General features: G+C 43.1%; 1 protein-coding gene across 7 annotated transcripts; it reads right to left on the bottom strand.

The window, feature by feature from the left end:
• Positions 1-1,957: 1,957 nt before the first annotated feature.
• Positions 1,958-25,272, bottom strand: LOC143218268 (uncharacterized). Of its 7 annotated transcripts, none has more exons than XM_076443367.1 (9): positions 25,248-25,272; positions 9,230-9,380; positions 8,044-8,175; positions 7,610-7,702; positions 6,071-6,298; positions 4,782-4,985; positions 4,512-4,706; positions 3,205-4,436; positions 1,958-2,853 (listed from the first exon to the last, which is right to left on the bottom strand). In XM_076443367.1, the coding sequence occupies exons 2-9, from the start codon at positions 9,248-9,250 to the stop codon at positions 2,256-2,258; spliced, it is 2,703 nt and encodes a 900-aa protein (XP_076299482.1). In that variant the 5' UTR covers positions 9,251-9,380; positions 25,248-25,272; the 3' UTR covers positions 1,958-2,255. The 7 variants fall into 7 exon arrangements, with proteins under 7 accessions (XP_076299482.1, XP_076299478.1, XP_076299483.1 ...); XM_076443363.1 differs by lacking the exon at positions 25,248-25,272 and adding an exon at positions 14,511-14,664; XM_076443368.1 differs by lacking the exon at positions 25,248-25,272 and adding an exon at positions 14,511-14,664 and having other exon boundaries at positions 7,610-7,690.
• Between the last annotated feature and the right edge of the window lie 766 nt (positions 25,273-26,038).

Here is a 26,038-nt window from a genome sequence, read left to right as displayed (position 1 = left end):
ATGAATGAAAGCAGGAAGATCGCATATCAATATTAGCTCTCGAAGTCTGAATAATCAAAAGTACACGTTGTTGTCGTCGAGATAGAATTGTAGAATTAGAACGCGCCCGTGTCAATCTCCGCATCGAACACATAATTGTTCGTAATTGTCTGCGATTACTTAAAGAGGAACTATAAAATAATATACGAGTCTCTTCATTGTCGAGTGAAGAAAGAAATAACCGCAAATTTTCGCTGTTGTGTCAACAATGAAATTATAAAATTAATTACGAATGCCTATTCCAACCAAGACGGAAAGCAATTTAAAGCAGCGCTCGGATTTACTTACTCGTGACGGTCGAGATTCGAAGGCTACGCCCCCTCGACCCGGCCGCGCGTCTCGCTCCCCCTGGCGGTCCTAGTTCGGAGCTCCTCAGGCGCGTTCACACTCGCTATTCGTGGCGACTAGGAGAACTAGGACCGCCAGGGGGGGCAAGACGCGCGGCCGGGGCGAGGGGGCGTGGCCTTCGAAACTCGTCCGTCGCGAATAAGTAAATCCGAGCGCTGATTTAAAGGATAAAAGATCCTAGGGGTGGGTAGCTACCCAACTTCTACAGGGTCCTGTAGAAGTACTATCTCCTGGAAAATCATCCTCTGGCCTTGAAAATCTCGATCATCAGTCAGCAAAGCTTACCAGCTACGAATTGTGTGCGCATAATTGACGCCGAATCGATTGCTCGCGAGGAATCGGATTCGCGATCGTGGCACGAGGGGGATTGCGCGAACCGATCCTCTATCCTCTCGAACGAGTACAGTAAGAACCTCGATAAACGTCGAAAATCGAATCCGAGTTTCACAGAGTGATTCCCGCAATCGAATTAGTTCTTGTTAATTTGTTCTTACAAATTGATCGGGGCTGTGGAGTCGCCGAGGTTCTTCTGTATGTACTTTTCAAGACGTGTGGGGGACGTGGAAGGGAAGGGAAGGGGAGAGGGGGCACTTAACAAACTTCCATTGGCAACATCGACAGCATTTCACGCTCTCGAATCCGTGATCCGATCGCGCGAACCGATCTAAGCGACGATCTACCGTCGAGACTCGCGTACGCTTCAAGCAAAGGCGATTCCGGCCGGGCAATAGCCCAGGCCGACGCTAAGTCACCGACACATCCGGTCTATGTACAAGAATCTTGAACCGTGAAAATCGGTAGGACGGATATTTACAATTCGATTAGCCTGGGCGAGACTACGTCTCCGGCTCGTATCCGTTTACACCAGCGATGATCAATCACTCTAAGCGATCCCCTAAGCGCGTTCCTTAAAATTTTAGTTACTCTTTTGAGATTTGATCTTGACCAACAGCGGCGCCGGTCACAGTACAAAATGGCTGCGCGACTCTCCCCTACCCACCGTCTATTTCGGTAAGCGGATTGCTCATCGCTGATTTATACGATTAACACTTTCACTGCCCAGTTAGGTAGCAGAACATTTCCATTTGGTCAACTCTCTCTCTCTCTGTCCAATGAACCGGAAACTGTTCGACTCGCAGTATTCTCTTAATCTGTCGGACCTTGATCGAGACACCTCTGTACAGGCTGCGAAAGTTCTCCAAAAACTCGGAACTTTCGTCCACCAATTTACAGAGACCGGAACCAGGCGGACGCTTGTTTCGCCTCTCCACGTGTCCCTCTAGAAGGCGTTCATTAATTTACTCACGCAACCGGACTCAATTTGCTTTCGCTTATGAACGACCGCCATGGTTCACCTTCGAACTCCGCTTAAACGTTCGATCGAACATGTCTTGGCCACGGTGCATTATACATGTGTGCCGACTTCCCTCAGAAAACTGTGATAGATGGGTAGTAATTCTCTGGCCGCCGCCAGACGGCGCATGGGTCGTAGGTACCGCACGTGTGCGAATGAGATTGTTCGTCGACTCATTCGCACATGTGCGGTACCTACGACCCATGCGCCGTCTGGCGGCGGCCAGAGAATTACTACAAATCTATCACAAAACGTCAACGTTACAGAGATGCTAAGTCGGCACACCTGTATAATGCACCGTGGTCTTGGCGATGAATAAATTCTGTGTGCCTAGTTCGACGGAAAAAAATAAAACAGACTCGGAACAACAAAGCAGCGTGTTTAAACGATATCCTGCCGGAGCAGCGATTCAAATGACGAACGTTTAAACGTATACTTTCGTAGAAAAAGGATTGCCGATTACTCGCGTGAACGGATAGTCCGGAGGAGCTGCAGAAGCTACAGCGTCCCTTCGTTATAATGAGGTCTCCATGTTCAGATTTGGCCATTTGTTGTTCTCCGTTCGATAGTCCTCGACCCGGCCTGTGAAACTTCTGCGTATGTTCGCGTCGTTTCGGACGGGTTTGGCTCTTCTTTCGGTGAACGATCGAGTCAGCTCTCTGCAAGGCGGTTTCGAGGCGATTTCCGTTGTCACAGTGCTCACGGGTTGATCGACGGCTATTCTATTTCGGTTTGAGCCTTCGTACGGTGGAAATGAAGATCCCTGTTGGTAGACTCTAGGGGACGTGTGGTTTTTATCGAAGTCGATGTTGTCCACCGCGTCCGTGGATGCTGAGAAAGCGTAGGGATAAGGATGCTGACGATCCGGCGGACAAGAAAAGAAGGACGGATGGGAAGAGTCCCAGTATCGTTGCCGTTTCAAGTCCTGGAACCGGCGTTTCGAACCCTTTCGGTCGCAGGCTAACGTTCTTCCTAGTTGAGTCAACACCGTGTGACCAGGCGAGTCCTCTGTCGGAGTGGAATCGACCTCTTGCCTGGTCCGGATCACGTCTTTGCCTCCGAACGGATCCCCAGGACACACCTCCTGAATCGGGCTCGCGAAGATCAGCGTTCTGCAACAGGGCAAGTTCGCGTTTCTTACAAAACTAGCCCGAGAACACTGGTACAGAGGTTAGCAAGAAGTGGCCGATTGTCGAGAGCTACGCCCCCCTTTTCTCCGGCCGCGTAGCCCTAAAAAATCGGCCGAGTATAATGATTGTAGTAGCGCTGATCAACCGGTTCTACCTGGCCAGCGTCCTCGTTGTCTGGATCGTTCCTATCGTCAAGGGAAACAAGATCCCCACCCCAAAGTCATTCCTCAAAGAGGCCAAGTTTCCTAATCTCCCAACTAATTGTTTACACGTAGAAGCATGTCCGCCGGGCAGTTCAGTTGTTCAGCGCAGGACGGAAGATCAGGAACTTACCTGGTATTCTCGCGTTTGAAGCCCGCAGGGGTCTCGTCGGCCTTGTTCACAGGTAGATTCTCCAGCAGCTTCTTCCTCCAAGCCATCTCGCCGTCTAAACTCTCCTTCGATCTCGAGAATAGCTCCAATCTCTCAGTCCCGTTGCTGGTCGAAGCAACCGTGCAGCCTTCGTGATACGAGGCTCGTGCTTTGCTCCGCTCCGTTCTATCCCCTTCCTCCTTGTTCGAAATGTTCTGCAGCTCCTCGGCGGTGATCAGCGTGTACCTCCGCTTGTTCTGCTTCAGAATCGACTTCAGACAGAAGTAGGTCTTCGAGTTGGGTAAGGCGGCAGAGTCGTTCGACATAGGATTCGTTATAACTCTGCTTCGACCGATGGTCCTCTTCGGTATGGCGCCTCTACCGACCTCTATGGGGACTCTGGATCTAGAACTCGCTTCGTCCAACGAGCACAGGGAGAACCTGAACTTTCCTCTATCCACTGGAAGGTTTAATCTGCCCGGGCTCAGACCCTCTATCCTCTCGTCGCTGGCGAACTCCTCTTCCTGCTCGTGTTCCAGGATATTCCTCAAGCTTTGCCCATTCATTCGGAGGAACCTTGTATCCGACTCTATGAGGTCTGGCTTGCTTCTCAGATTCGGCTCGGACATGTCCCTAGGGATGACGCCGCTTGCTATGTCTCTTCTAACGATCCTAGTCACCTCTAACAGACTAGTACCAGGGTCTCTAGAGGGGTTGTTTTCTAATTGTGCCTCGACCAAGTACTTCCCGCAACTTCCACATTTACCGGTCTCTGCTTGATCCGCGTACGAGCACGGAGGCGGAGGGTGGACGTCGATCGTTGTCTCCATCAGAGGTTGCCTGCTCGCGTCGTCCTCCTCTCTGGAGGCTTCATCCGAGGCGCGATTTTCGACGGACGCGTGACAAGGACAGGAACACTCGCGCGGCGGTAGATCATAGCAACTGCCAGAGGTCCCGTTCGATCCCTCAGCCACGACACAAGCATGCTCCGCTCTTTGGTAGAGCAGGGCTTCGGAGTAGCTCGGGACCATCTCCGTCATGCTTGCTTCCTCGGCGGATCTTGGACCAGGAACCGGGTCCATCAGCAATGCTTCGCTGTAGCTGGGTGCTAACATGTACGATCCTGGTTGGCTGATCGTCTGCTGGCTCATGGAAGCGTGGATCGGCTCGCTGCCGTTCGGCGTGTCGTAGTTGATGCCGAACAGCTTGGTGATCTGCGAACAACGATTCGTTGTTAGTCATTGAGGACACACCTGTCAAAGGTACACACGTAGAAGGATTCTACTCACCTGGTAGTCCGCGTACTGGGTCTTGTACTCGATGATAACTCTCAGAGGCCAGCTGAGCAGCAGAGCGCTGAGAGACCAGTAGACGTAGCGATTCGTGAACCACGGATTCCCAAGAACAGCCACCAGGGTCGTGGGATTCGGATTGTACCCGAGATCCAGTCCTTCCCGCATCTCCATGTAGTCGTCCCTCAACTCCTTCGAGCAACAATGGTTTCATTAATCAATTAATCGATTAACGGGGGAATAGAACAGCTGTGGGCGAACCCGTACTTGCTCTGCGAAGAATCTGGACCTGGCTTCCTCGAATTCCGTCGCCGATCTCATGTTGGAGAACGCGAACCCTTTGCTGAGGTTGATCTTCGTGATCGGCACCTTCGGGTCCAGGATCAACTCTTTGCTGATGTCCTTCACGCCGCAGTAGTCGTAGTAGTAGAAGGACGTCGCTGCGTGGGTATTGATCCTCTCGTAGTATACCTGAAGATGATTGGTTGTATCAGGAGTGCGAACGGATCGAGGAGAGATGGGCCATTGAAGAGGACGGATCAGTTCGATAGTCTGCTAAGAAGACCGTTGCAAGACAGAGGTTAAGGGGTCGCCAATAGGGACGCGGTAAAGGAAATGCAACCTAAAAATACAAGGATTCACACGGACCTAAGGACTGAGCGTGAAGTAGATTTATGGTTGACTGCGGCCATCTTGGATGGGGCCACACTGTGGCGCGCTGTATAGGCGACTTTAAATACTAGTGTAGCGTCTGTACCCTCGTCGGTGACTACATCTTTAAATTAATGTGTATCAACGCGCAGAAAACACGAAGCCACGACGATTCACCAACTTTACCGCACGTGTACCGGCAGGGCCGGCCATCTGGGAGGTGCGGCGGATGCTATGCACCGGGGCCCCGCGATTGAGAGGGTCTCAACATGATCAAGAACTAAAACAATGTAATTTTTCTGAAGTAATTAATGTATTAGCAAAAACAAAATCAGTCGTGTTTGTAATATCTTTTACTTTACCAAAAATTTGGGGCCCCAAATGTTTCCTTGCACCCAGGCCCCTTTATAGAGAAGGCCGGCCCTGTGTACCGGGCCCAAATTGGTTCTGGCGTGCCGCGACCGCGTGTATTCTACAGACCACGTGCTACGGACGCTACACTAGTATTTAAAGTCGCCTATAGAGCGCACCACAGTGTGGCCCCATCCAAGATGGCCGACAAGTTGATGCCCCTTCCGTCTTTCGCCTCACCCCCCCCCCAGGGTTATGCACAGCCGTTAGGTCCGTGGCCACGTGGTTACGTGTGAAAAATGATATCTAGACTGCGGCTTATATGCGTTTATGGTAGGTGTAATTTAAAGCGGCAAAAATATTATACGATTAGAGAATGTAATGATTGAATTGAGAATGAAGCATTGGGTTACAGTCTGAAGGGAATGGTCCATCTGTCCTCGCAGCGACAGTTCGTTGAAGCTCGCGCGAAGCGTATCGACGATTTACCATCCCGCGATCTCCCATCGTCTGGATAACGAGATATGCGTTGCACGTTGCGCGCTATGCGTTACCTGCGTCGTCGTGTAATTGTCTCCGTTTCTGTACCGGGTAATTTGACGTTTCCGGCGCACGTAATGATAAGAGACAGCCTTCCACCAGATCGTCGGCTGGGCGGACTTCAGCTGTAGCAGTTTCGACAGCACGCTGTCCTGGCTCTCCGCGTGTAACAAATCGATTCTACTGGGCGAGTGGTAGCACTCGACCAGGTAAACCAGGTATAACATTCCCATGAACGCCACCTTTCCAGACAAAAAATGTTCGTTTTTATCCGACACACAGTTAGCGCACACTTCACGGTTCGCTATTTTCGATTTGTTCTACGCCTATGTCCGGAGTCAGTTCTCGTCTCACGGCGATATTTCACTGATACAGGTTTGTTTCGGGTAAACTGGACTTTGAGTAACCAGAAATTTTTGACATTTTCTTATGTGATCCTGTAGATTTTGCCGAGAAAATGCCAGAAATCCAAGTTTTAATTGTAGGAGATCAGCGGTTCAGAAGTTATCAGTGTTTAAAGTTGAGCGATTTTCAGTGTTTCGGCGGGTAAAAGTGCCCCGCCATGTTGGAAGGGGCACGAACGACTCCGGCATAGCGTACGGCGGGTAGGTTGCACGAGTCTTTCAGAATTTTTTTCAGAAAAACTGTTGAACCTTTTGCATTGTGATTTCGCGCACGTTTTTATTGGTATTCGAAGCACACGCGTGATTACTTTCAAGTAAAAATAATAAAAATTATTAAACTAATAAATAAATAAACTAATTTAATTTTGTTTAAAATTAGTGAATAGTTTATAATTTGTATGGGTTGTTATTCAGTATCGTAATTTTATCGAGTTGTCAATGAGGATTTACCAAAATCGGTTATAATAAATGGAGATAACGTGGCCTCTTGTCTTATCTTAATCGAAGTATCAGCGAATACATCAGAGATTGCAGTGAGTGAGATTAAAATAACAACAATGGGATGATCTAATATTAACACGGTATCGTAAAGTTCAACTGTACTTCAATAATAATTTATAATACGAAAGTTTAATTGATAAAAAAAATTCTGATCGACAAGAAATCGAACCCTGGCCAACGCCGTACTATTCCGGCACGCTACCTCCAAGCCACGACGGTACTTAGTCTACATGGAAATAAAACCTATATTCATGGTAATGGAAACCTTGAATTATAAATATCTGAAAAACTATTGAGTATCTGTCCATATCATGGTATATACACGTTAACAGGAGAACGAGATCTATAACTTTACAAAGTTTCAATCAAGATCGTCGGTTGTCCAAGCGGTGGACCGGGGTTCGAATCCCGTCGGGGTAAAAGAAGTTTTTTTCTCCGTTAAAAATATCCGTTACACTCGATTTCCGTCACACTCGACTTCCCTAACGCTAGAAAAATTGTAGCCCCTCAGCAAAGAAGTTTCACTTAAAAAAAAAAAGAAAAAGAAAAATGCGAGATTTCGAAGGATCGATGAAGATTGAGGAGATTTTCGGTCGATCTACCCAACACACGATGACGGGCTAGCTAAGCGCGGTGTGAAGTACTTACGGGAATGTATATGTAGCCATCATCGCACGGGGACACGTGTCTGGTGCTTCTAATTGGGTACCTCGAAAAATTGATTACAACCTGGAACAGATTCTGTTTTCGAGAAAGTTTGTTTACCTCCGATCTTAAAATCGATGAGCACAATCTTGATCTTAGTTAGCCTCGAGCTGATAATATTTTAGCAAAGCTGGCGGAAAGTAATACATATCTTAGAAAATATTCGTGTCGCTCGATTACAGGCTTCAGCGAGAAACATGAAGAATTTGCGTGAACGTGAGCTAGCGATGAAGGCTTATAGAGGATTGTGAAGGGTCGATTAACTGCGGGAACCCGAGACAACTGTTCCGAGAGATCGATTTCTCTCTGGCACTGGTGAATGAAATGGCTAGTACTACCGACCGACGAATCCCGTGATTGCGGAGGAAGTGACGTACCTTGGTGACATTCGCGCATCTACACCACGTCACTGCGGCAAGGCACCCGTATATCAACACAGAAAGGACCAAGCACTTGCAGTTCGGCTCCTTCTGCAGCGCTCCGCACAAGGTCTGCGACTCCGGCCGTTGCTGCACAACAACAAATATTTATGAAAAACCACCCGAACATTTGCAAACATTTGATTAAATCTACCGGAATGTTCTGCGGAGTTTTTCAAGTGAAAATTTCTCTAGCTGCACCGCGTACACAACTTCTCGACAGTGAATCAGTCTGATCCGTTACGCTCCGAGGTGAAACGCAGTTCGGATAAACTTATTGTTAAAAGAGGTTGTCCATCTGGGCCAATTGTTCCAATTTGTTACGAATAATAACTTTTTTTTAAACTTGATTTATCGAAATGATTAAAAGAAGAGATAATTTTCAATTTAGCTCCCGTTCCTCGGACTTCGTGTAGAACATTTTTATTCTGCATAAAGAATTCTATTGTTTAATGGCTGCTGCTTTATCATTAATTTTCTAGTTATATGTACTTTGAAACGTCTATGTGTAGCGTTCTACCTCGAAAGTTTATTGAACAATTAATTCTTTAGTAAATTAGTACCTTTCTCCTATGAATTATGATGTACTTTGTATGTACCCGAAGTTTCGATCCTATAGGATCAATGGTTCAGGAGTTATGGTCACTTAAAGTTGAGCATATTTCCAGTTTCTTGGCGGCGCCCTTACCTGTCGAAATGCTCAACTTTAAACGACCATATTTCCTCAACTATTGATCCTAGAGGATCGAAACTTGGATCCGCAGATTCTCCGGGTACAAATCTACCGGATTACATACCAAACACATCATAATTCGCAGGAGAAAGGCACAAATTTTCAGTCCGATACAGTCAAGAGCAGCCTTCAATTTTATTCACTGATTTAATGCATCACTTTATCACTGTCGATCACTTTTCTTGAAAAATTGGTCCAACTTATTTATCGGAACGATAAGTTTGAAGTTCACAAAGCACAACATAATTGCAGAAACATTTATAAATGGCGCGCAACGGAACTGTGAATTCGAAACTTGTTAGGCAAGTAGAGCGAGCGCAATTTCTATTGCGAGTTCGGAACTTGTTAGCCGAGTAGAGCAGGCACAACAAAATAACAGAAATATTCAAGTGACACTTCAAGGCTACGTACTTCTTCGTTCTCTCGATTCATTGTTGGGCTTATTGGGTCGGTTCCGGCAGAGCGTTCGAATTTCCCGAAGGTTTCCTCGGTCAGATCACCAGCTTTTCCATTTCACGGATGTTTCTTCGTTTCGCCTACTTCCCGGGCATCGATCTCTCCACTGCGATCGTAATAATTCAATTACTTCCTGCGTGGAGGATTATGTATCAAAGGAACACAGGACTCTTGAACGTGGCGAGGTAAAGGGACGTCGTAGTTCGCATGAATTGCATTAGAATGATGAAATAATAACAAGGGAGGATGACGAAATCCATCAGGCGTTTCAGAGAAAAATTGCCTCGGAGAATTAATTTACAGAGGCTATAAAAAGTGTTTGTACATTCTCTGAAAACTAATATACCCCATAACTTTAGTGACAAATAGACAAAGATAAAGCTGTAACGTTTCAAATAAGAGGCCTAACACTATTGAATGGATAAAACAGGGAAGAACTTTAATTTATGATGTATTTGGCGTGTAACCCAGTAGATTTGTACCCGGGCGGATGCGGATCGAAGTTTCGATCCTCTAGGATCAATAGTCCAGGAGTTATGGTCGCTTAAAGTTGAGCATTTTCGGTGTCGCTAAGAAACTGGAAATATGCTCAACTTTAAATGACCATAACTCCTGAACTATTGATCCTAGAGGTTCGAAACTTCGATCTGCAGGTTCTCCGGGTACAAATCTACTGGGATTACATACAAAACACATGATAATTCGTAGGACAAAGGCAGAAATTTCGAGTCCGGTAAAGAGCAGCCCAAAGAAGAATTGTTTACCCAATTCGCGAGGGCGAGATAATTCCCCGACGGGAAGCAAAAACACACAGAAATTGCGAGAGGTTCCACGAGAAACCGTGGGCGATTCACTTTTGAAAATCAATGTTCAATTCGATCCGCGGAACAATGGGAATATTAACATGGTCGGCGTGGCTCCAGGGTCGTAATAAATTCAGCTGTAAGTGTCCAAGTAGTTCCTCGGTGCAGGAGAAGAAGTCGTGTTCCAACATTTTTCACGGTCCTCCAGCGTGAAGCATCGTCGTCTCCGGCTTTTTGAGAGCTCGAAAGCTTGGCAAACACTCGCGCGAACAGTCGATTCCGAGAGCGGGATCGACACACGTTCAAGTCGCGCGTCGCGTGTATCTCTGTTCGATCGTCTCCGGTCGACGTTCTACGCGATAATGAGGGGGGGCCGTGGGACGTCGAAAAGAGCCGTCTGCGAAAAACGTCTCCGCGGAGGTATAACGATGTTTGCCAAGCTGTCGGCCGTTCAAAGGTTAACCATCGCGCGCCACACGGCTTTGTTCGCGTGCTCGTACGCGGCGAATCATCCCCGTGGCGAAGGAAATAAAATCGATCGCGAGGGGAGAGAGCCAAGGGACGAACCCGACACTGATCATCGTCCAACCGTGTCTGCATGCCGCGTCGTCCTTCATCGGGAAAGTGGCTTCTCAAAAGCGAAATACGTGCACAGTGCTCAGCTCGATTCGAATCTGCTCGGGGGGAGTCCAGACTTTACGCTTCTCACTGTTAACCCTTTGCACTCGGTGTGGCGACTCGATAATTCTTATACCATTATCCAAAATATTTATTGCATCATTGAATTTCTATTCAACTAATTACACTGTCCAACAAATTTCAACTTTTTAAAAGTATTTCGAATCCCAGTATGCGATTCTTATAGAGTTTTTCGCGCTGATTCCGAATCTGGTTTTAATTTTTTTCCTATACGTCCAGTTTTTGAGAAAATGGAGTTTAAAAAAAAGACATATTTTTCAACTTTAAACAAATATTGCGATGTTATTATAAAAGATATTGAATTGTTCTTTACATCAAAAGATTCTGTAGACTTTCCCGAATACAGTGATATCCAATATCAACACATTATGAATGTTTAAACATGTTTAAACAATCGTTAAAGATCGAGAGACACCACTTTATGCCTTAATTGTTCAGGATATTTTTCAGTTTATCTTAACAAATACGGGTCCGGCGGAAAATCTAACTGTATCACGCGATAGAGCAGACTTTTATCTTGAGAAATCACTCTTTAAAGTTTGCAACATCAATGTTTTTTCGAATCAAAATAGCAAAATATCTTCGCCCGACATCTGAGTTGTCACCAGTGGCGCTCACCACCAGAACGGTCGTTCGCCGCTCCGTATCCCGTCGCTGCGCCGCGCCGTATCCCGTCCCGAGCGCCACTGGCGGAAACTCATGTCGCGCGAAGATATTTTGCTTTCTGGTTCGAAAAAAACGTCGACCATGCACACTTCACAGGGGGGTTTCTCAAGATAAAAGTCTGCTCTTTCGCGTGGTATAGTTCAATTTTTCGCTGGACCCGTATTTTTTGAGATAAATTCGAAAATATCCGCAAAAATTGGTGCAAAAGTGGTGCATCTCCGTCTTTAATCATTGTTTAAACATGCTTAAATAATCATAATGTATTAGTATTGGATATCACTGTATTCGGGAAAGCCTACAGAATCTTTTGATGTAAAGAACAATTCAATATCTTTTATAATAACATCGCAATATTTGTTTAAAGTTGAAAAATATGTCTTTTTTTTAAACTCCATTTTCTCAAAAACTGGACGTATAGGAAAAAAATTAAAACCAGATTCGGAATCAGCGCGGAAAACTCTACAAGAATCGCATAGTGGGAATCGAAATACTTTTTGGCTGTTGGACAGTGTTATTGAGCGTATGAATATTTTAATGAACCACTAGAAGTGTTGTACAAGGTGTTACATCAGTTTTAAATGGACAAAATTAACCCTTAGCAGTCGAGTAGTGGTGCCTCTGAGGAGGCGCCACTAAAAGTTGCTGTATACTAAACTAAACTTAAACTAAACGTTTAAGTATTGTATATCCACCAAATTAAAAAAATCATAGAGAATGGAAATACTCTATAGGTCGGAAGAAATGTTTAATTTTCGAGTTAGAATAGCTCCGAGTGCAAACGGTTAGGAAGGAAGTATTTCAAGCCGGAAGAAAATTCGGTTTTCGAATTAGAATAAATCCGCGAGTGCAAAGGGATAAGCCGTGTCCTACAGGATTTATTTCCCCAACGTTTCATCATCGCAGTTTCATCAGGGGGATTGCCGAAAACACCAATTCAGTTGTGCTAATGCTTCTAAAACGTTGGGATTTTCCAGAGAATCCCTGCAGGAAAACCTCGAGAGCGAGAACTGTAAAGTCTGCTCGGTTAAATTTACACGAGTTAGCTCCCTTGAGCTCAGCGAAGCTAGATAGAGGATAGAGGATAGAGGCTAGAGGATAGGTTATAGGGTATTGGGTATAGGGTATGGGGGATAGAGGATAGAGACAAGATGCTAGAGGATAGATGCTAGAGGCTAGAGGATAGGGGATAGAGGCTAGAGGCTAGAGGTTAGAGGATAGAGAATAGATGCTAGAGGCTAGAGGATAGAGGCTAGAGGATAGGGGATAGAGGCCAGAGGCTAGAGAACGAATACAATACGAAGGAAGATGTCCTGCTCGCGCGACCGATGTAAATTTAACCGAGCACTCCTGTAATCGCTTGGACACGTTCACAACTCCTCTAGAAAAATTGATGATCCTCCTTCTCCGAATAACTTTCGTCGAACTTCGTGCTTCTACAGTCTCGAAATGGAATGATACGACCGGACGGAGTTCACGCATTTAAAGGAAAATGAGGAACAATTGGGAAAGTTAGGGAACGTCGATACGGAATTTTGAGCTTCTTGAAATCATTGAAGGAAGCAAGCCAGAGGCAATTCTCATTCTCTACAAAAATCTGCAGTCTAGGTGTCATACACACGTTCTTGGAAATAATAATTTCTTAGGTTCCACAAGCTCTGAAAGTGGTTTTCAATGGAGGAACGTGTGTACGCACAGTTCTCGTTCCTTCAGAGTTCTCAAGGTTGCGGAACCGAGAACGATAGAAGAATCGTTGCTAGCGTACATCTCGATGAATGAAACACGATTGGAAAATTGCAGTGTTTGCTGAAAATCTATGCAATATTGTTCGAGAAAAATCAGTTATCCTCGGAATTGAAATTCGCCCGCGAAAGGCCAGTTTGCAGCTACGAGAAGGCATCGACGATGAAATTGTACAGCAAAATATGCAGTTTGTTTTCCCTCGAGCGAACAAGAGTACCGGACAATGGCATAAATATCGACGTGTGGAAAACACTACACCGCAGAGCGTACACGTTTCGTCCTCGTAAACATGCGACTTGCGTGATTATGTCTTGGACGGAGCATTGGGTAGCCTTCAGGGACAACAAACGGAAGCAAGCACTGGGAGGTGCATTCAGCACCGTATGCGAAAACAGTTGGGCGAGTTGACCCGATATTAAGAAGACACTTTGCGGCAGTTTTGTGGCGGAAGATGAAGGGATTGGGACGAACACAAAAATCCTAACTTCTTGGAGTGAACGTGATGTTGTGTTGGACGAAGCATTGGGCAATCTTCAGGGACGACAAAGGCAAGCACTGGGGGCAGCTGCGTGGAGGAAGATGAAGAGATTGGAACGAACACAAAAATCCTAACTTCGCTAGCAAACGTCCGACACCGTTTGGCGGAGGAATTGTTGGAGCGAACGTGGTTATGTCTTGGACGAAGTTAGGTATCCTCCAGGGACAACAAAGGGAGCACCGTGTGCGAAAACAGTTGGGCGAATTGACACGATATTAAGAAGACACTTTGCGGCAGTTTTGTGGAGGAAGATGAAGGGATTGGAACGAACACAAACATGTGTTGGACGAAGCATTAGGCAATCTTCAGGGACGACGAAGGGAAGCACTGGGGGCAGTTGCGTGGAGGAAGATGAAGGGATTGGGACGAACACAAAAATCCTAACTTCTTGGAGTGAATGTGATGTTGTGTTGGACGAAGCATTGGGCAATCTTCAGGGACGACAAAGGCAAGCACTGGGGGCAGTTGCGTGGAGGAAGATGAAGGGATTGGAACGAACACAAAAATCCTAACTTCTTGGAGTGAACGTGATGTTGTTGTTGGACGAAGCATTAGGCAATCTTCAGGGACGACAAAGGGAAGCACTGGGGGCAGTTGCGTGGACGAAAATGAAGAGATTGGAACGAACAGGAGAATCCTCGCTTCGACACTGTTTGGCGGAGGGATTGTTGGAGCGAATGTGTTCAGTTTGTACCGATCGCAGCTGTCTGAGGGAAAGTAAGGGATTCGAAGGGTGAAAAGGGTTCTGTAGGATGATCCGAGAGGGTTAAACGGGAAGTCACGAACGCACCGTCGGTCGCGCGAGCGTCCCCCGCGTCCTGGCGCACCCCTCTCGCCGTACTTTCGGGTGGATCCACCCCGTAGCTACCCCACGGGCTAACTGGCACCGTCGATACACCGTACTCGCGGACGCGGCATCTCTACTGACGTCCACGAGCGACGGCGTCGGCGGCGACGTCGACGGTGACGCCGGCGTCGCGTCGGCGCCCTCCCTCGTTTCGATTCTCGCGGCTGCGCCCGCTTCCGCGTTCCTGCGTCCTCGAGTGGACCTCCTTTGTCTTCGCTCCCCATTCACCGACCACCCCATGGGGCCAGGACCAGCCACGGCGTTACCGACGTTTCAACGCACGCTCCAAAGTAATACAGCATAGTACACGGCTCTCGGTACAAAATAGTATTTTAAATACTGATCTAATAACAGAGTTGGGCAAAATGTAATTTCAATTACAGTTACAATTACTTGCCAATTACTGTATTTCTGTATTTCTGCAATTCCAATTCCAATGACATGTAATTGTAACTGTAATTGTTAGTAGCAGTTACAAGTAATTGTGGCTGGTAGCTGCAATTCCTTTCCAAACTCCAAACAGACGACGCTCGCGCGTCGCGCGTGAACGTGAACATTCACACGCGACGCGCGAGCGTCGTCTGTTTGGAGTTTGGAATGGAATTGCAGCTACCAGCTACAATTACTTGTAAGTCTTGTAACTGCTACTAACAATTACAGTTACAATTACATGTAATTGGAATTGGAATTGCAATTACTTTCGCTCAACCAGTAATTGTAATTGCGGACCACAATTACAATTACAGTGATTCGTCAAGTAATTGCAATTCCAATTACAATTACATGTAATTGTAATTGTATTTCTGCAATTCCAAATTACAGTAATTGGCAAGTAATTGTAACTGTAATTGAAATTACATTTTGCCCAACTCTGCTAACAATTACAGTTACAATTACATGTCATTGGAATTGGAATTGCAGAAATACAATTACAATTACATGTAATTGTAATTGAAGATGTAATTAATTACTCATGTAATTAATTCCTGCCCAACTCTGTCTAATAACAATCTGAATGAATGAAATACAGTGAAGCCTTGATCTAAGAAAGAATCTCGAGTACATGCTGTTTCTTAGATCCTGTAGTTTTATGAAATTCAATGTTCTCCTTGAAATTATTGTTTGCTACAAAATTATCGAGTTTTTTAATAGGATCTTTCAACCCAACAATTACGCCCGACATTATTGTGTAAAAGAAGATTGTAAAGCTTTCCATTTGGCACAGCACAGTGAACGCGGATGATGGCAGCGGTTTAATTTCCTTATGCTCAATTTTTATGCCGCGTCGGAAGGCTAAATTACAAGATATCGAAGGTGTACTTGTTAAGTTCGGAACGGACGAAACCGAAATTACATCATACAAGGCTTTCAGATTGAAGGGTTCGTAAACTGTGTTCAAGAGGGTGGTTGCATTCACGCTCGGGATAATTACTCGATCACGGTACAGCAACCACTGTTTATCAAAATAATTAAAGGGGCACGGGCGTCGCGAGAGAGGCGGCAACTACAGACCAGTTAACGATCACAATTACCGTCCCCGGAAGCGTAACCACCCCCGTTCGCTGGAATTTAGACGCTGCTCCGAGTAATTTTCATTAGACGACGACGCGGTACCTCGTTTCCGCTTTGTTATCCAAGGAAAAATCTGCTCCGGGAAAATCGAGTCCCGGAACGCCGCACAGTGGGCCAGACCGACGAAATCTGTGTAAAAATCAAAGAACTTTCGATGGAAATGAGATAGAGCGATGAGATTCTTTTTAAATAAAATCTGAAACTTTGTGCAGAATATGGGATAATTATGGAGATTGTGGTGCGAACGTTTTTTAACGTTGAGAAAATTCGTTAAACTTGCACAATTTCGAGAAAATTGTGGTTTTTCCAATACCACGCGCGGAAAAATTTTTTTTTGAACATGCTGTACTTCATTTCCCGTCAAATCTGGCCTCAAAATTTTTCTACGATCTCAGGATATTGCCAAATCGATTTCTTGAAGTTTTACATGTCTAACGAATTTTCTCAAGGTTAAAAAACGTTCGTACCATAATCTCCCCATTTTCCCATATTCTGCAAAGTTTCAGCTTTAATTAATTACACAAACAGGATTCTTCATTTAGAAAATTAATTTACATAAGTATTCACATCGCGTATCGCCAGCGTCATGATCAACAATACTCATGGACGATCGAGAGAGGCTTTCGACAGGAATTCCATCGGATCAATTATCGGATATTGTTTTTCCCAATGTTACCAATCGCAAATTGGAAACGGTCGAGATACGAGAAAATTGATCCGCGACCGGGATAATGGCGTCCGATAACGATCGCCTAGCGATTTCCGTTTTCACGCAGACGGCGGAGATCGAGCCGGATCGATAACGATTAACTACCGTACCTCGTCGGAAAGTGATTTATACGATCGCGTCGCGAGGTGAATTGTAGCTTCCACGTTATGCATTCGAATGGACCGTGCCTTTTCTAAAAAATAGAACTGTGCGTAATACACTGTACATACACTCCGTGGGACGAGAAGATGGCACACATTATACAGGCTGAGTCCGATGAAACAGAACACTTAAATATCCCCGTTGCTTTTCGTTGTACTAAAAAACTTCTTAGGACAAAGTTACACTGTGTTTGAAGGGCCACATGTAACGGTGTAAGGGAACAAATTTTCGAGGTCATTCGGGGAGGTGTAACGGTTAAATGTAATAGTTTATATCTCCTGAACGCGGCATAGGCATTTTTTACATTTGTTTTTTTTAATATTGCATTGTCGTCCAGTTCTGTGGTACGTTTAAAGTTTCAGGTCTGTAGCTGATCGGGAACTGGTTTAAAATTCGATTACAAGATTTGACGCATACATCGACGACGACAACTCGGCAAGCTAATATAAGCGTGGTAATAAAGTAATAAGAAATATTGTAGTAAAGGTGAAGTTTAGAGGAGATAACGAATGTTGTCGTTAATAAGAAGAATTTAGTACCGCGGGGGTGGGATAATTATGCGTAATAGGGGTAGAAATGTGACTGCGAAGCAAGCGAGCGCGTTGCGGTGGCGCGAACTTTAATGCCCAGAGTATCCTTGAACATCTCGGAGAAGTAGGTCTTCAGGCGCCGTTTATCCGCCGTAAGAAATACACCCTCCTGGGAGGGTGTCCGATCGGGGGAAAACAGGATCAGTCGCTGTTGGTTTAAGCGCTCGCTGCTGTGACACGGTTTCACATGGGACAGCGACCACCTACGCTACTCTAAACGGTGATAAATTCGAACGTGGATTACTTTCAGGAAGCTTCTTCTTTCGTTTTTCTAATTACTAGACTGTGGATCTATTTATGCGAAAAAAACTGACGTCTACGTCGATTGCAAGAAGTTCAGACCGAGTAGCCAAAACTCGCACAAAAATGAGGTTTTTTATTTTGGTTCGCATCAACTTACCTCCGATTTTCGTGTGCCAAACGATAATTTACGTCGAGACGGGAATCGTTGCAAAGTTTCAAGTCGGTCCGACAACGGACCGAAACAAGGATATTTACCATTTGATTATACATATTCGTGACGCGCAAACATCGTGGAATTTTTTCGACATGCCCGAGGTTCGCGATACATTTGTATCGAGTTGTACTCGAACGGTGTGATTCCCGAGGGCATTTCGAACGAACATTTTCCTTTCCTTTGCGGGTTTGTTAAAGAAGCATCAACAAAAAAACAGGGACCAATCAGAATAATTAATCATTTGACTGCTCTTTACTTTACCGGAGTCAAAATTTGTGTATTTCTCCTACGAATTATGATGTATTTGGTATGTAATCCAGTAGATTTGTACCCGGCGCGGATGCAGATCGAGGATCGAACCTCTAGGATCAATAGTTGAGAAGATATGGTCACTTAAAGTTGAGCATATTTTCAGTTTCTTGGAGGCGCCCTTACCTGTCAAAAATGCTCAACTTTAAGCGACCATAACTCCTCAACTATTGATCCTAGAGGTTCGAAACTTCGATCTGCAGGTTCTCCAGGTACAAATCTACTGGATTACATACCAAATACATCGTAATTCGTAGGAGAAATAGTGACACTGGTCAGTATAAATAAAAGCGTGGAGCTCCCACGAAGATTACGTCAATATAGTTTAGCGCTCCACGTTTTTATTTATAATCACCAATGTCTAAAAACATTATTTTCTCCTTTTCAGTGCATCTTAATATAAGCGTGGTTTTCAAAAAGTTTTTTTTTTATATAGTTTTTAAGCAGAGATTCGAGAAAGTACATAGCTGCAGCAGCCTGATACACTATATTTTCTATTATTTAATTTCAGTTTTATTAATCCTTTTGGTCATTCTCAGTCCGATATTATATTTTTAATAAATCTTCCCTTTGTTACTTCGCCGGCCGTTCATTTTACTGTGGCGTCTTCTTTTATTTTCCTCTTCAGTTCACTTTAGCCTACCTCGGAGCCTCTCACTTATTAACGACCTTACTCTTCCATCGTATTTTCTTCTTACTTCAAACTCGCGTTTTATTACTCTCTCTCTCTCTCTTTTTCTCTCGGCGTATTGCCGTCGTTACCCGTTCTTCAGGGTTCCCGGAAGGCGATATATATTTTTTTGTTGCTGTTGAAAAAGAGCCAGAATCGCGTTCCCCGGTGGCTCGCGAGTGTCTTCGATTCGTGTGGGCCGGCGATCGATCTCGTAAGATATTTAAGGACGCGTGTTACGTAGTTTATATACACATTGCTTCGGCCATGTGCCGTACCTTTCGAGAAAGGACATCGCGCCTTTAAACACCGCCGTAACACAGACACACAACCGGGCGCAGGCTTTGAGATACATGCGCGCCCGACAGGCTGCCATCATCTCAAATTGCAATCAATAGATAGCCGACGAGACGGCGCCGAAACGTGCCTTTATCCGACCCGGACACAACACGAATAGAGGGTGTCGCGAAACCAGAATCTTTCAAACTAATTCTCGGTTAAACTTTCACACCAAACAATTTCAACTTTTCTCAATTAAATATTACACAGTCCGACGAAAAATGGTCAAACTTTTTAAATTCCTGTGCGAGGAATCCAAAACCTGACCCAATTTTTTTAAATAAAAACCATTATTAGAATGTACAAATTCGAATTCCATTTTGGCAGCCGGGAAGTCGATATTTATATTGCGCGTGTAAACAAACTGATCAGAATATAACCAAAATGTAATATTGAACATTATCGAATTTGTCACAATTAAAATATTTTCGGTGAAAGTCTTAGGTGATAAATAAAGTAAAACATTTGAAACAGTAGAAAGATTAAAATAAATTAAGAGAATCTAGACATTATGTTCAACGGATTCAAATGATTAAAGAACCTTTCTCCTAGAAATTATGATGTATTTGGTATGTAATCCAGTAGATTTCTACCCGGAGAATCTGCAGATCGAAGTTTCGATCCTCTAGGATCAATAGTTCAGGAGTTATGGTCACTTAAAGTTGAGCATATTTCCAGTTTCTTGGCGGCGCCCTTACCTGTCAAAAATGCCCAAATTTAAGCGATCATATCTCCTCAACTATTGGTCCTAGAAGATCGAAACTTCGATACTGGATTACATACCAAATACATCATAATTTCTAGGAGAAAGGTACTAATTTTGAGTAAAAAATTTGAAACAGTAGAAAGATTAAAATAAATTAAGAGTATCTAGACATTATGTTCAACTGATTCAAATGATTAGAGGAAGACATTTTTATCTGTCTCCCGTTTGTCACAGTTCGTGAACACAATTTTTATCTAGCATAAAGATCCGTAGTCCGAGGCTCCGTTTCGAAGAAAATTCGAGAAGTAGATACGCGTGCCATTGCATATCGTGGCTGACGCGTCTGTCCATGACCTGCCTGTTCTACTTGCAAATACTAACTCACGCGAGCCGGACGAATTTTCGAAATCGATTTTCACGAAAATAGTTTCCCATATAGAATTACTCCGTCCTTTCTGGCCGCACAAATAAATCGAAAACATTTTTATGCAAAATCACAATTATCTTCATTAATTGCAAGACACAACGGCTGCATTTTACTTCTTTTCATATCTTTCATACTTTTCGAGATATTCGGCTGGGAAGTTTTCAAATGAACACCCTGTACATATCTCCTTTATTTTTAATGGCACAACAAATATTTATGGCATAATTTAAATGGTGTCGAAGGAGGAATATCGTAGAAGAACAATTTCCTTTGTCCGGTTATTTTCTCATAGTTTTCTCAAGGTCATCGTTACTTTTTTTTTTATCGGGAAAACTTATCTTTTTTTATTCCATCTTTTAGCGGCTGGGAAAATACATTGGAATACGCTTAAGTCATTAACAAGATAGAATAAAAAAAAAAAAATAAGTTTTCCCGATAAAAAATAACGATGACCTTGAAGAAACAAACACAATGATTAATTGTTGTCCCTGGCATTATTCTTTCCAAGAACAATTTTTTAAAGTATTATTGCTTTTTTCAAAATTTCCAGAAAGATTGACAATTTTTTCTCAGAATCGGAAATATCGTGTTCAAATAGTTTTTGGATCCAGGCTTGGAAGGGTTGAGGATGTATGACAAGGATAATCTTGACTCCCCCCTGTCGAATACAGTTCCACGTTGATCAAGCTAGTCCTCGGACCCTAAACAAACGTCTCGGCAATTTTCTTTCACCCTTACGAGTTTCCGTTACTCAAACAATACACCCGTTCAGGCTGTGTCTGATTTATGATCTTGACATTCGAATGTTACTTGCTCAGACGGCGCCTGAACGTTTCCCTTCGCGATGGAGAGAATCCGGTTGGCGCCACACGAGTCCAACAACTGGGTGCTTCGATTCGAATGTCAAACAAAGGCGAAGATTGTTTAAACAGTTTACAGGCTTGAGTAAATTCTCGATAGAGTGTCGAGAAGTCGGAGCGTTCCTAGGTAACGTGAGCTCGATGAAATCGATCCTGCCGAGCTAAAACATTTTCGATAGTACTGATGAACCATAAAATTTTCAACCACTTTATAAGAAACACCCTGTACACGTTATTAATAAAAATAATTATTAAATATTGTCGAGGATTTTTTGTAAACTTGAATAGAGAGACGAGAATATTGAAAATTATCAGTGGTTCTGATTTTCTGGCCTGGATGGAATCGATTCGAATTGAAGGGAAAAAGTTACCCCCACTCTGCCAGTACAGGATGAGTCATCATTAAATGAGATATACAATTTCGAAAATAAAATATATTTCTATTTTAACAACGTGAACCTCAAAATAAAATATTTCTGTTCAACAATTTGATCAACAAAATAAAATATTTCTATTTTAACAATCAATGAAACACCAAATAAAATATTTTACTTTATTTTTTTAAAAATCTTATTGTTAAGAGATGATTTACACTCGTAAATGTATTGAATTCGAGAACCATTATTTCCAGCAATAATATTTAAAACAGAAGATAAAGACAAAATACAAATACATTCAATATTCTTTAAATAAAATACTATTTTCAAAAATTACTGCCTCAAATATAATTTGTTTTATTTTCAACAATTACTGCCTCAAATAATTTATTTTATTTTCAAAAATAACTGCATCAAATGAAACATTTTATTTTCAAAGTTGTGCATATACTTTAAAATAAATCGGATTACTATTTAAAATACTATTTTCTCCAGCTCTAGTCACGTGACATTGTGACGTGGTGGGGGAAGATAGAGTGGGGACACACAATCTTCTTATTCTTAAAGCACGTAAACTTTAATAAGTGACTGTAGACACAATGCAAAGCAAAATGAGCATTATCGAACGAACTAACCTTACTTTAAACAGCTTTAAATCTGGTGAATTAATTCTCGGAATTGCCGAAGCGTCGGGACAATGTCAACAACAAGCGAGTCTCGCGAGCCCGTGCTTGAACCAGACGTTTCGCTATCTCTCCCGGGGGCGAATACGGAGGTAGTTGAAGGGAGATAGAGTATAATTAATTAGAAAGTTCGGAAAACTTGATATCGCGGATTCCAGGCGTCCCGACGGTTTTCCGGCTCTATCCAAACAGCAAGCGTGTGTTAACGCGACCTGACGAGAGATACAATCCCATTTTTTTGGAACCACGCCAAAACCGCATTTTCTCTATAGTTCGAATCCTTCGTCCATTGGTATATGTATAGCGATCGGTATCAAGGATTCTGAATACATACAGTGACTCCCATTAATATTCGGACATTCTTAAAACGACGACAACTTTACTCAATATGTCGGATTCTTTTCGTGCGAGGTTGGAACAATTAGTTCACTAAATTACGTGACATAGTTATGTCGAAAAAATTGCTATTGATCGGAATTGCAGGAAAAATACTAGAAGTTGTATTTTATTTCTAAAAAATTAGAACCACTGACGATTTTCAATGTTTTCGTATTTCTAGTAAAGTTTATAAAATCCTTGACGAAATATCTAATATAATTCTTTTTATTAACTACTAACAATAAGTTTAACCTGTCAATTGTTTACTGCCTCACGTTTTAAAAAATCTAAAAAATTCTGGAATCCATATCGAAGTCCCTATTTTAATATACCGGGTGAGGCAGCTAATTTGATCACCTCGAATAACGATCAAATTATGCGGACATTTGTAAAAGAAACTCGACTAACAAATTAGAACCACTGACAACTTTCAATGTTTTCGTATTTCTAGTCAAGTTTAAATTCCTCGACAATATTTAATCATTCTGGGTAAATTTTACTTTACCGGACTCAAAATTAGTACCTTCCTCCTACGAATTACGATGTATTTGGTAGGTAATCCAGTAGATTTGTACCCGGCGCGGATGCAGATCGAAGTTTTGATCCTCTAGGATCAATAATTGAGAAGTTATGGTCACTTAAAGTTGAGCATATTCACAGTTTGTGGTGACCAGTGCTGCCAGATGAGGGGAATCACGCCGATATGAGGTACCCCCTCTCTGATGACCAGAGTAATATGTGACACGTTGCGCGTGCGCGACGGGGATTTAGTGAGGCAAATGGGAGACACGTTGCGCGTGCGCGATGGGGACGCAACAATGGCATGACATTTCGCAGGTTTTAGGTTATTACCGCGTAAAATTCACCCATTTACTTATTTCACATACTATGTAATTATTGTATTTCTTTAAAATATAACGTTACAAATAAAACAGAATTTGTCAATTTATCGTGTAGAAGAAAAATGAGTGAATTTATCATCCCAGTCTCTTTTATGCAACTATTTTTGAGAAGCGTACGAGGGTTAACAGTGTTAAAATATATTATGATTTATTGATTTTACTGGAATGTAACTCGGTACTACATACATACAGATTTCAAAATTTTTTCAATTGTACATATAAAAGAAAGCATTCATACTTCGCTTCACGACTGAAACTCTCACATGTTGCAATTAATTTTATTTATAATAAAGAATGTTTACAATGTCTATTTAGAACGAACCATATGATTTATTTCATTAAGTACGTATATGTACACGAGTACGATACGATACGCGGCAATAACCTAAAACCTGCGAAATGTCATGTCATCTCATCTGTCATCGTTGCGTCCCCATCGCGCACGCGCAACGTGTCTCCCATTTGCCCCACTCAATCCTAAAGCGATGGAATAGGATAGTGGAAGGGGAAAAGGAGGAGAGTACCTGGTTGCAATCTTACAACCATCTGGCAGCACTGAATGGGAGACACGTTGCGCGTGCGCGATGGGGACGCAACAATGGCATGACATTTCGCAGGTTTTAGGTTATTGCCGCGTAAAATTCACCCATTTACTTATTTCACATACTATGTAATTATTGTATTTCTTTAAAATATAACGTTACAGATAAAACAGAATTTGTCAATTTATCGTGTAGAAGAAAAATGAGTGAATTTATCATCCCAGTCTCTTTTATGCAACTATTTTTGAGAAGCGTACGAGGGTTAACAGTGTTAAAATATATTATGATTTATTGATTTTACTGGAATGTAACTCAGTACTACATACATACAGATTTCAAAATTTTTTCAATTGTACATATAAAAGAAAGCATTCATACTTCGCTTCACGACTGAAACTCTCACATGTTGCAATTAATTTTATTTATAATAAAGAATGTTTACAATGTCTATTTAGAACGAACACATATGATTTATTTCATTAAGTACGTATATGTACACGAGTACGATACGATACGCGGCAATAACCTAAAACCTGCGAAATGTCATGTCATCTCATCTGTCATCGTTGCGTCCCCATCGCGCACGCGCAACGTGTCTCCCATTTGCCCCACTCAATCCTAAAGCGATGGAATAGGATAGTGGAAGGGGAAAAGGAGGAGAGTACCTGGTTGCAATCTTACAACCATCTGGCAGCACTGGTGGTGACGCGCTTACCTGTCAAAAATGCTCAACTTTAAGCGACCATATCTTCTCAACTATTGATCCTAGAGGATCGAAATTTCGATCTGCAGCCGCCCCACGTACAAATCTACTGGATTACATACCAAATACATCATAATTTATGCCTCGATGAGACAGAACATGATTTAATTTTTCAACAAACGAAATTTAAAGAGACATTCGTCGCTAGGCCCATTCGGATGATACATTTCATATCCATTGTCACACATAACAATACCACATTATAAAATAGTAACGTAAAATATAGGTACTTACAAATTTCTCAGAATCTTCTGTTCCTCCGTCGGATCCCCAGCACACTGCCATTTACGCGAATACGTCTCGATAACCGTGTGGCACGAAACACAACACTTCAACACAATCATTAAACACTACGCAACACACTTTCCGAAATCGTGACAGCGAACGAGAAGAAGTTACTCCGACCACACGGTCAAAATGGTACTGCGAATGTAACCTCAGTTTTTTTCGTGAATGGTTAAGGTGGGGAAATAGCGTTCGTTAATTGGACGCGGTTGTGTCGGAAGGACTTTAAATTAAGGAGTGGGGAACTGTCAAAGAAATTTCTTTTCGTATTGTTGTCGGTCGTCAATGGCGTGATTTATGACTGTCGCGCGTGTTGTACATCTGTCGGGGTTGATGTTGTCGGAGCGCGATGGTTGTAAAATAATCGGCCATTTTTTGCTTGTGTCCTTTTCAGGTACATCGCCAGCGGTCGGGCCTTTGTGCCCGCTGCAATAATACGAAGAAGAGGTACGCGACGGAACACAGTGATTCTCGAAAAGTCAATGTCTCCTTGGAAAGGATTTCTCTCGTTTCAAACGATCAGCCTTGATCGAGTACATTTTATTCTGGGAGAACAGACGCAGAACTGTTTCTTCTCGTTTGTTGTCACGATTTCGAAAATTGTAGTGTTTAGTAATTATTAAAGGCCAACTTTGTGGTTTTTTAAATGCAACCGTATATATTTCATGCACCGATCGATGTGGTTTTTTAATCTGTGTAAAAAGTGTTACCTACGAAAAATGATTAATCTAATTTTCATT

The sequence above is a fragment of the Lasioglossum baleicum genome, chromosome 19 (genome assembly GCF_051020765.1).
Source record: "Lasioglossum baleicum chromosome 19, iyLasBale1, whole genome shotgun sequence".
In the NCBI taxonomy this organism is placed as follows: domain Eukaryota; kingdom Metazoa; phylum Arthropoda; class Insecta; order Hymenoptera; family Halictidae; genus Lasioglossum; species Lasioglossum baleicum.
This window is presented reverse-complemented; position numbering and strand designations above follow the sequence as displayed.